Source organism: Ptychodera flava, chromosome 16 (genome assembly GCF_041260155.1).
Source record: "Ptychodera flava strain L36383 chromosome 16, AS_Pfla_20210202, whole genome shotgun sequence".
Lineage (NCBI taxonomy): Eukaryota > Metazoa > Hemichordata > Enteropneusta > Ptychoderidae > Ptychodera > Ptychodera flava.
In genome coordinates, this window is record NC_091943.1 from 5,538,026 (window position 1) to 5,550,584 (window position 12,559).

The following is a 12,559-nucleotide window of genomic DNA, read 5'->3' on the forward strand; positions in this document are numbered from 1 at the left end:
TTTTTTATGTAATTTATATGTCACAAGTTGTTTTCTTCCATCAAATTGTAAACTGTAGAAACAATTTGCTTTCTATTTCATCTCATCAGGAATACAGCACATTGATTATGACTGAGTCTGTTCACCCTAATTCCCTGTAAACAGGTCCACAAACAGGAAACTGTAGAAACAAAGGGTTTGGGCCAAACCATGGTGGTGAAAGGGTTTACCACATCATTGAAATGGTTGGCAAAGTTTGAAAGGGAAATGTGATGAGGAAATTACGAGAAAAAAGTTGCAAAAGGTAATGATAAATGCATGTCTTTAGTTTGTACCTTACCTTGTGAAGTGACTGTGACATTGAGTTTTCCATAGGTTGGAATCTCATCCGTCCGCAAATTGATCCACAGATATTCTTGTGATGTTAAAATAGCAGGCATATCTTTTAACGGTAAACACAATACATGACACAGTTTACTCTACAGTGGAAACTTCATGTCAAGCATTGTGATTTTGTGTAAACCATAATTTTGAAAGATAAATTATGAATTACTAAATGTCAAACATAAAGTAAGCAAGTTAATAGAACTAAAAAAAATATGTTTTAACTTATCAAGACGTAAATTATATTATATCTGTGTGTCAGTCATGGCAATGTATTTTCTGATTGGACAAGAGCAGATCCTGGTTGTTGTGAAAATATGTTTTACTAGTGCGAAAACGGGCTCCTCAACTAGGAAAAAAGCTTGTTGCAGAGACACAAAGAATTTTTATAGGAAGTAAAATTGGTGTTAAAATAATTAAATGATGAAATAAATCGAGTTAATTGCAAGAGGGGTGTAAACGCTAAGAATATTGATCTTAAAACTGCCATATCAGAGCATTTGGCTAGCCCTTTGCCAAATCAGCTCTGTCTCTTTTTGTCGTTTCCACTTCAATAGCCCAGTCCGCACCCTAATTTATCCTACGTGTCAACATTGTAAGGTACTGAATATACCATTCAAAATGCCACATTACATTCTACTTTCTCCCTTTTTTCTTGAAAACTACCAAGAAAAAAACTTTTACAGTTATGCTCAACGGAAAGTAGACGATGAGATTAAATGATACCTTACTCAATTACTAATTTACATCAGACACTTTATTTCTAAAACTACACTAGTACCTCACAATATTGCTTGCGAGCGGCAAGTTCTCAAAGACAAGAATAACAAATACCAGACCTAAATGATTCCTTAACATAACAGTCGCTTGCCTGCTTCTCTGCCGACATGAGTGCATATCTCTTTCCACTGGTTTATTGCCGTAATCTTATACCACGATACTAATTACACAGTGACAAAAAGACAACTGTAAGTTGGCTGAAGCATGAAGTAACATATATGCCTCTCAAAGAGATATATAAAAGGCAAATAATGAACATCTTCATCATTCATGAATCAACGTTTTGTCTGAAAAGCTCTTGCAAAGATATCTTGAGACAGACAATAATTATATGGTTTCTCTGGTTTGGCGAGTAAATCTTGTAGAGGATTATACAAATCTGTAATTGACCCTCATCAATTTTGAGCCATTGAATAACAGATAGACAAAGTCTCATTTGATTGGATATAATAAACACAAAACGTTAAACATCCCAATCAAATGTACTTGGAAGAGTATGCATGAGAATAGTTGCACCACTGTTTGACTGCTAGAAGAGATACACAGAACAGTGGACACATAGACAGTATTTCACATTAATCATCAGTAGCTTAGGTAATTGTAAAGTTGGCGATATGGTACATAGCTAGAGACCCCCATGCGTGATAACATTGCCAAATTAAGTCAGTTTTATCCAAATGTTTTGTCCACACTTATCTTCACTCTAGCACAAATTACAGAGTGGCAGTTGATTGTAACATTTTCACCACCATGGTTTGGCAAAATACCCATTGTTATCAATCGTAAGTGTGGACCTGTTTTACAAAGAATTAGGGGGGTTAGGTCGAGGCATTTTCATACAAAGAATTAGGGGTAATCTGTTTTAAGGCATTTTAGTGTCAAAGAAAATGAAAATTGGCAAAAGCAGAAGTCATGATTTTAAAGATTGAAAAATCCAATCTACTTGACACTTACTGAGCAGTGTCTCAACAATGTCGGCCGGTCTACCCCGGCGATGACGTTCATTTCAGCAAGAACTACAGTTGTCTTTTTGTGGCTGTGTAATTAGTATCGTGGTATAAGATTACGGCAATAAACCAGTGGAAAGAGATAAGGCACTCATGTCGGCAGAGAAGCAGGCAAGCGACTGTTATGTTAAGGAATCATTTAGGTCTGGTATTTGTTATTCTTGTCTTTGAGAACTTGCCGCTCGCAAGCAATATTGTGAGGTACTAGTGTAGTTTTAGAAATAAAGTGTCTGATGTAAATTAGTAATTGAGTAAGGTATCATTTAATCTCATCGTCTACTTTCCGTTGAGCATAACTGTAACACCATAACACAAATGTTTATATTGGTATAATACCGGCATATATAATAGCGATAACCCCTTTCACAGGAAGGTATACACTCAATTTGGCTCGCCTAATGTCTTGTGCTGTATGTCATACATTATACCCAAATCTCATGTATACCCATCTGTGGTGGGGGTAGTTCTTCTATTAGATAGTGCATGATTTAGGCTAATGAATATCTTCCATTAATAATAACTCATCATTGGTTGTATTGCACTCTAAAACAATGCTTGTTAATACATTTTGCATAACTTAATGCATTTATCATTGAATTACAGCACCAGATGAGTGTGAATACACTCTATGTTGAGATGTGTTCTGTTGTAGTTGTCACAGTGTTAATACATGGGCTGGGAAGTTTTGAATGTGTTTAATTGCATACTGGTACATACACAATTGAACACAGTGGTTGTCAATGACAAGTATTTCACTGAACCTGATTTAAATTGGACCATAAATTGAATCTTTTAATTTCAATTTCAGGACAATCAATCTGAAATAAGGATATGACATAGTATTTAATTTTTGACAGTAAACAGTGCTTAATGATCAACATGCAAATGTTGACTTTTCATTTTCAGAACACATAAGCATTTCATATCACAGTAAATAAATATAAAACACACCTTTGACTGCTGAGGCAGATACCCCATGATAAGTCCCGATCAGATTACTCAATCTCTGAGGACCATCACGGAAAGTCACATAGTTGTTGTTATCTTGTAAAGATAACGTGTCAAAGGTCGCCAATAATGTTGTGCTGTTTATTGCTTTCACAATCCATCGGCAATCCATGTTCTGATCAAACATACCCACAATCAAATTAATCGTTTCACTGATGTCAGTTACTTTCTGTAGGCCAGGACCACAGTCTGTATTTTGAGAAAAAAAGATTGTGATGATCACTTAAACTATATTACAAGATGTTTACAGTACAGGAAAAATGGTTTGGCCAAAGTCCCGAAGTATAGCATGGCCAGGTGTTAGAAGCCTTTCCGTAATAGTCCAGTCAAAATACAAAATGACCCACCACAAATTGCAACAGAATTTATTTTTTCACTACTCACCTCAGAAAAACACACAGAAAAACATATCAAAAGTCTTCCAAAATCAAAGGAGTGGAAAACTGCCTAATTTGCATAATCCAAAATGGCCGCCCCAATATGGCGCTGATCGCAAATGACGTCACTGTTCTCTCATTAATATGCATAAATAAACATTTGTCCGCATTTTCAGCATAAACGACGAAAATAAATCCCGCGAGTGTTAGAATGGCTATTTAGCGTCACACTTATTCGTATGAATTGATGACTGAGACTACAAGCTGCAACAACAGTCGCGCATTACAACGACAATATTTGTCTGAATTTCAGCATATTGTCCGAAAGTCCTGCGCGTGCAGCATATTTAGTAACAAAACCCGAAATCGCGATCAACGCTATTATAGGTTCAATGCTTTTGGCCACTTACTTCCCAATATTGGTCTGATTTAGAGAATTTTTGTTTTATTTCCATGTACCTTGTACATTTTCATGATATTTTAGACATGTTTACGATAATTCCATTGTTTTTATTTACAAAACAGGAACATAAGTCTGAATTTTACGGTAAAACAATGGTATTCTCACACACTATGTCTTCTAATCAATACTTGTTTCATGATTTTATAATGTGCAAATGTCTGTAATGTTAAATAAATAAATAAATAAATAAATAAATAAATAAATAAATAAATAAATACACAAGGAGTGGAACAATGCCTAATTTGCATAAATCCAAAATGGCCACCCCGGTATTATAGAATCAACATTTATGACCACATTTTCTGCGATATCAGTCCAATTTGGACATTTATTTTTATTTCCCAATAAATTGTACATTCTCTTCTGATTTCCAACATTTTTAGGGCATTTCCAATTGTGGTTATTAATAAAATAGGCACACAAGTCTGAATTTCAGGGTAAAACAATGGTACACAAACACACTTCACCTTCCAATCAATACTTGTCTAATTTTGCAAGATGCTAATGTATATGGTGTGAAATATATAAATAAAATTGAAAGCAATCTCAGTATAACTAATACAGAATATGTATCCATTTTGTTTTTGGGTTGTTAATTTGCCAATAACCTATTCCCTATTTTCACATTACAGTTATGCTCAACGGAAAGTAGACGATGAGATTAAATGATACCTTACTCAATTACTAATTTACATCAGACACTTTATTTCTAAAACTACACTAGTGCCTCACAATATTGCTTGCGAGCGGCAAGTTCTCAAAGACAAGAATAACAAATACCAGACCTAAATGATTCCTTAACATAACAGTCGCTTGCCTGCTTCTCTGCCGACATGAGTGCCTTATCTCTTTCCACTGGTTTATTGCCGTAATCTTATACCACGATACTAATTACACAGCGACAAAAAGACAACTGTAAGTTGGCTGAAGCATGAAGTAACATATGTGCCTCTCAAAGAGATATATAAAAGGCAAATAATGAAACATCTTCATCATTCACGAATCAAACGTTTTGTCTGAAAAGCTCTTGCAAAGATATCTTGAGACAGACAATAATTATATGGTTTCTCTGGTTTGGCGAGTAAATCTTGTAGAGGATTATACAAATCTGTAATTGACCCTCATCAATTTTGAGCCATTGAATAACAGATAGACAAAGTCTCATTTGATTGGATATAATAAACACAAAACGTTAAACATCCCAATCAAATGTACTTGGAAGAGTATGCATGAGAATAGTTGCACCACTGTTTGACTGCTAGAAGAGATACACAGAACAGTGGACACATAGACAGTATTTCACATTAATCATCAGTAGCTTAGATAATTGTAAAGTTGGCGATATGGTACATAGCTAGAGACCACCATGCGTGATAACATTGCCAAATTAAGTCAGTTTTATCCAAATGTTTTTGTCCACACTTATCTTCACTCAAGCACAAATTACAGAGTGGCAGTTGATTGTAACATTTTCACCACCATGGTTTGGCAAAATACCCATTGTTATCAATCGTAAGTGTGGACCTGTTTTACAAAGAATTAGGGGGGTTAGGTCGAGGCATTTTCATACAAAGAATTAGGGGTAATCTGTTTTAAGGCATTTTAGTGTCAAAGAAAATGAAAATTGGCAAAAGCAGAAGTCATGATTTTAAAGATTGAAAAATCCAATCTACTTGACACTTACTGAGCAGTGTCTCAACAATGTCGGCCGGTCTACCCCGGCGATGACGTTCATTTCAGCAAGAACTACAGTTGTCTTTTTGTCGCTGTGTAATTAGTATCGTGGTATAAGATTACGGCAATAAACCAGTGGAAAGAGATAAGGCACTCATGTCGGCAGAGAAGCAGGCAAGCGACTGTTATGTTAAGGAATCATTTAGGTCTGGTATTTGTTATTCTTGTCTTTGAGAACTTGCCGCTCGCAAGCAATATTGTGAGGTACTAGTGTAGTTTTAGAAATAAAGTGTCTGATGTAAATTAGTAATTGAGTAAGGTATCATTTAATCTCATCGTCTACTTTCCGTTGAGCATGACTGTAAAAGCCACCGGTTGAACTTACGCATTGTTTTAGAACATTCGTTCTATAAAAAGTGGACGGTTTATTCATATCAAACACAGTTAACATGGTTTGAAGTCTAGTTATATCTAGCGTGGTGATATTGTTTTACCAGGATACACTGGTTGTCATCACAGTTGTGAAACTCAACATGGGGTTCAATACTAGCTGGTAATTGTAAAATTACCAGTTTCCCAAATGCTGTTTATTTTACCCCAAATTGTAGATAAACAGCCGCGCCTGAATTGACGGGGTGTGCCAGCGCGGGAGAGCCGAGCCAAGGGAGATGGGGTTTAAAGTCTCTTTGAAGGTGTACAGATCACACAGGAATTAAATAGTATTGGTATTAAAGGGAAAGCAACTCCACACATCGTTCATATTTGGATTGTTTGCGTTTTGTGTATGATATTGTGTATAATATAAGTGTATATCATGTTTGGCTGTTTTATGTAAAATGTTGCTTAAACATGGCAAGACGTACCGTTATCTATGTGTCTTGTGTTAATCCGCACTGGAGCAGAAAGATTGCTTCGACACTACAATCCTTTGGCGCTACGTTTCGAAAACAGAGTTTTCTTCATCAGTCCCTTGAAATTCATTTTTGATTGGTGAGACGTGTTGAATGGTTGATTGTTTTTATTTGGTAATATGTTGTTCCACTTACTCTTGTTGTTCAAGTAGGTAAGCTAGAATGTCTATTGTTTGATCTTGTTGTGTTTGTGTAGGTTCGTGAGAACCTGAGTTTGAGCTATTGTAGTTTTTGTGAAGTCTGGCACTTATAAGTGTGTTGCCCTTCTCTATGCGATTATTGGTTGGTTTTGGAAGTTTTTTTAGTGTTATGTACTTGTTTTTTGATAGGGTTTTCAACGCTATTTGTTCTGCATGTGTCATGTTGTTTTTTGTGTTTCGAATAGGTGTGTTAACAATAGCCAATTTTGTCGCTTCCAAATTTTCTAGTTTTATGTTCTCAGTTGTACGGGTATGTGGGATCCATTTAGAGTTCATTTTGAATGGGTGTGATATGGTCAGTGTCTCATGATATATCGGAGTCTCATTTTCCAAATGTATTTGTATGTCCCATAACAGGTGGATTCTGTTAGGACGATTTGGTGTGGGAATGAATTTTAAGCCTTTGCTAAGTACGTTGATTTCAATGTTGGTGAGTTTGTGTGTTGATAGGTTCTTAATGAATCTGAGATTGTTGTTTGATACAGTGCTCAATTTTGTTCTATTGTGATGACGTTTCGTTATTTTTGTTCATACTATGATTCTTGTTTCTTTGTTTCATTTTTTTAGCTTTGAACTTGGTCATACTAAGACACAATACAAAGCTGTCTCCGGCCATTCTGTCTCTCTCTAACCCGAACCTATCTCCAAGTGTGTACCCCAGAAAACTCTGTTTTCGAAACGTAGCGCCAAAGTATCGTAGTGTCACAGCAATCTCTCCGCTCCAGTGCGGATTAACACAAGACACGTAGATTACGGGTACGTCTCGCCATGGCTAAGCAACATTTTACATAAAACAGCCAAACATGATATACACTTATATTATACACAATATCGTGATACACGAAACGCAAACAACCCAAATAAGAACGATATGTGGAGTTGCTTTCCCTTTACTACCAAAGACGAAGCAACAACTGATGAATAATTTTGTCTTTCTTGTCTTTCTTTCTTATTTATTTATTTATTTATTTATTTCACATTACAGACATTTGTATCGTATAAAATGAAACAAGTATTGATTACAAGACATACCGGTAGTGTGTGAGAATACCATTGTTTTACCGTAAAATTCAGACTTATGTTCCTGTTTTGTAAATAATAACGATGGAATTATCGTCAACATGTCTAAAATATGAAGGGAATGTACAAGGTATATGGAAATAAAAAAAATTATCAAAATCGGACCAATATTGGGTAGTAAGTGGCCAAAAGCGTTGAACCTATAATACCAGGGCGGCCATTTTGGATTTATGCAAATTAGGCGGTTTTCCACTCCTTGGATTTTGAGAGACTTTTGATATGTTTTTATATGGGTTTTTTCTGTTGCAATTTGTGGTGGGTTACCCCCTTTTTTGGCATAAAATGACTGGACTATAAGGCCAGTCACATATTTGAATGACTGTTATGCAAATAATGAATGTGTACTGAGCACGACTGGATTTCCCAATATCAGGGTTTTCAGAAAACATATACTTTATTGGGGTTTGGGGATTCTATAACTGAAATATCTGAAAGTGTCTGTAAGGTATCTAGCTACCTTAAAAGACACAATCTATTGGTACAGAAAAAGTGAAAGAGAAAGTACCAGAACAGTACACTGCTATCATCAGTGTACAGTCAATTTCCAATGTGCGTTGAGACTCTGATCAGTTAAACTGTCTGGCCAAGACATCAGACTTACCAGATATTGTCATGAATGATGCTTTTAAGGTAGCATTTGTTGAAGTGTTTTTAACAAACTCCACTTGTAATTCAGTTCCATTGGATATAATATCAGGGAAATCTCCACTCCCTTATCAGAGGAATAAAGAGAAATCAAGTGAGACTTGAGTGGACACCGTGGGTCATCAGTATGTATTAGGGAGATGGTGCAGTGGCAAAGAATGTGAAATTTTCAGAAGAGTACTTTCAGAATGTGCTTTGGAATACAATTCAGAATAACATTCAGACACTCACTATGTGAGATAATATTCTGTATATTCCAGAAGAGTACTTTCAGAATGTGCTTTGGAATTAACCAAACTTACTAAACTTTTACCATAGTTATGCTATAGGGTAACAAGTCATTGACAATGACATAGTCCCCACTTGTAATAGGAGTATTAGTCTTGATGGGGCAGGAAATGAGGTCATTAAGAAGTATCACTGGAGTGTATATGTTCAGATCTATGGACACATAGGTCTATGTCATTGTTCCCAATTTGAAACAAGAGGCATGTCTAAGTTATGGTTCTAAATCAGGAAAAAAGATCAGACCTCTAGCTGTATTGGCCAGCCAAGAAATACATATGTGAATAAAAAATGAGGTACAAGATGTGACATGTGAAGGTCTATTATCCAATCAAAATTGAAGCGTAAAGAGCTTGTGGTTACTGAGATATGCATATATATGTATAATCAAGGTCAAAGGTCATCGAGGTCACATGATGTTTTGAAAAAAAAATCATATTGCTAATTAATCCCTATATGCCAAAAATCAGACCTCTAGCTCTATTCGCTTGCCAGAATTAGATGTGTACATAATTAATGAGGTAAAGCGTGTGTTGTCATAAGGTCTCCCATCCTACTAAATACAAAGGACATAGCACTTGTGGTTACTTATTTATTGACATAAACATATATTTTAGGCAAAAGGTCATTGAGGTCACATGACATTTGGTCAAAAAATTTCTCTCGTATAGTTATCCCTATATACCAAAAATCAGACATCCAGCTCTATTGGCTCGCTCAAAATTAGATATGTGCATAATTAATGAGGTACAATATGTGGCGTCATAAGGTGTCCCATCATATCATACATGAAGGGTGTAGCACTTGTGGTTACTGAGTTATGGACAAATATGTATATTTGAGGTCAAAGGTCACCGAGGTCACGTGACATTTTGTCAAAAAAATTGTATTGCTAAGTTATCCCCCTATATACCAAAAATCAGACCTCTAGCTCCATTGGCTCGCGTAAGATTAGATATGTGCATAATTAATGAGGTTCAATATTTGGCGTCATAAGTGTGTCCCATCATACCAAATATGAAGGGTGTAGCACTTGTGGTTACTGAGTTTTGGGCAAATATGTATATTTGAGGTCAAAGGTCACCGAGGTCACGTGACATTTTGTCAAAAAATTGTATTGCTAAGTTATCCCTATATACCAAAAATCAGACCTCTAGCTCTATTGGCTCGCTCAAAATTAGATATGTGCATACTTAATGAGGTACAATATGTGGCGTCATAAGGTGTCCCATCATACCAAATATGAAGAGTGTAGCACTTGTAGTTACTGAGTTATGCACAAATATGTATATTTGAGGTCAAAGGTAATTGAGGTCACGTGACATTTTGTCAAAAAAATTGCATTGCTAAGTTATCCCTATATACCAAAAATCAGACCTCTGGCTCTATTGGCTCGCTCAAAATTAGATATGCACATAATTAATGAGGAACAATATGTGGCGTCATAAGGTGTCCCATCATACCAAATATGAAGGGTGTAGCATTAGTGATTACTGAGTTATGGACAAATATGTATATTTGAGGTCAAAGGTCACATTTTGTCAAAAAAAATTGTATTGCTAAGTTATCCATATATACCAAAAATCAGACCTCTAGCTCCATTGGCTTGCTCAAGTTAGATATGCACATATTTAATGAGGTACAATATGTGGCGTCATAGGGTGTCCCATCATACCATATATGAAAGGTTTAGCACTTGTGGTTACTGAGTTATGGACAAATATGTATATTCGTGGTCAAAGGTCACCAAGGTCACGTAACATTTTGTCAAAGCGTCTGAGATATCGTGCGTGAACAGATGGACTCACATGGATGGACTAACGGACTGACATGACCCAATCTATGAGCCCCCTGGACTTTATCTGTTGGGACTAAAAACTGTGTCACTGCATCCTTTTTGCAATATGAATACGATGAGAAACTAAATTTTTAATTTTCTTGGCCTTATACATGGGAGTCTATGGACTGCCTTATACATGGGAGTCTATGGACTGCCTTATACATGGGAGTCTATGGACTGCCTTATACATGGGAGTCTATGGACTGCCTTATACATGGGAGTCTATGGACTGCCTTATACATGGGAGTCTATGGAGGTGAAAACTAAAAAGTCCTCTAACACGGCCAAATTTGATCGCATTGTGAAACAAATTGACGTGCACCTGTATGAGGTAGAGTACTATCCTTGTACCAAGTTTGAACGAAATCGCTCCAGGCGTCTCTGAGATATCTGCGTGAACAGACAGACGGTCGCACGGATGGACGGACGCACGGACATGACCAAACCTATAAGTCCCCCCCCCCCCCCGGGACGGTGTCCGTGGGGACTAATTAAGTATGTGTACAGTCACATCAAATTTGGTTCAATATTTCTTGAGATATAGCCCTATGGCAAAAAAGTCATAAAATATGCAAATGAGCAATTAATTAATAAGCCACACCCACCAAAATCTAATCAGATCTAAGTCTCATCATGATAATACCAAATACCAAATTGCATGACATTGGACCTAAGGGTTCTTAAGTTATGAGTGGAACAAAATCTGTCTACGGACGGACGGACGGACGGACGGACGGACAGACGGACACACACACAGACATTGTGGCGACAAAGGACACCTTTGGTGCTTCGCACCACGGTGTCCAAAAAGGCTTTTATTTGGTTTCTTCATCGGGGTTTTCAGTGGCTTGACAATTGTAAGAATGAGCATGAGAATACATTCTCATAAAGCATTTCGTATTTTGTACATGTCATTATTATACACCTGCGTCTGTAACCTATGGAGTTTTGTCGTACAGTAAGTTTCGGTATCAGAAGACGCAGAGTACAATAACTTTAGGTGTTATTGGACGCTATTTGACCTTTGACCTCAAAACACCTTACGTCAACACGGAGAAAAAGAAGAGCAAATTTTACATTTTTTACAAAAACATATACTTTTTAGCATTCAGTACTTCCCAAATAAAATCGTGGTCAGTCCAAAACCTGTGAATTTGAGTGAAATTATGCTGCTGACATACAATTTCTACCATGTGCACTGCACAGCGCAAGTTGAAATTTCATTCTGTGCGCTTAGCGGACGTGCTCAACGCGCTCCCACTCTGCTTGCATCGCTCAGTACAGTGTGCGTTGAGCATCTAAAAGACGCCTTAATTTCTACTTTTTACTTGTAAAGTTGGACTAAAAAGGTGTACATGTATAATAATAAGGTTATTCCCAAAATTTTGGGAATAACCTTATATTATTCCCAGCTGCTTTGCAATCTCAGATGATTGCCACTACTTGTGGGAGTCACCTGTGCTTTAAGTTTACAAATACATGTACCAATACCATGTAGCAAAGCATACAGATAGAGAGAGTCAGTTAGTGTAACAGGGAGCTACAAAGCAGAACACATAGAGGAATTCAAAGTAGGCAGAAATCTACAAATTGACATCAGAGTCAAAAAGTATAAATTTACAGTATCTTTTTGTGACACATTTTCAAATATACCGGTACTTCTTTTTACTGACAAACATCAAACTGGATGAGATTATGGACACATTCACATTCAAAAACTAGTGAGTAAAAATATCGCAGTGCTTTGTCCTCAGTTTGTTATTCTAGCTACTATGTTACCTAGAATAGTGCAAATCAGCACTAATGACAAATAATGAAAATGAAAATGGTTGGGAAAGGTAAGATCTGCTTTTTTTCTAAATTTTGCTTTTCGCATCAAATATCTGTACATCAAAATATAGACTGCCCGTATCAAAACGAGATATT

At 36.4% G+C, this 12,559-nt stretch overlaps 1 protein-coding gene across 1 annotated transcript in view; it reads right to left on the bottom strand.

The window, feature by feature from the left end:
- LOC139152621 (cubilin-like) overlaps positions 1-12,559 on the bottom strand; it is a 45,402-nt gene that overhangs the window by 21,028 nt on the left and 11,815 nt on the right. The window contains exons 6-8 of the mRNA XM_070725865.1: positions 8,465-8,575; positions 3,102-3,347; positions 320-421 (exon numbers count right to left, since the gene is read on the bottom strand). Of these exons, the coding sequence (XP_070581966.1) occupies positions 320-421; positions 3,102-3,347; positions 8,465-8,575 (459 nt within the window). The remainder of the gene's footprint in view (positions 1-319; positions 422-3,101; positions 3,348-8,464; positions 8,576-12,559) is intronic.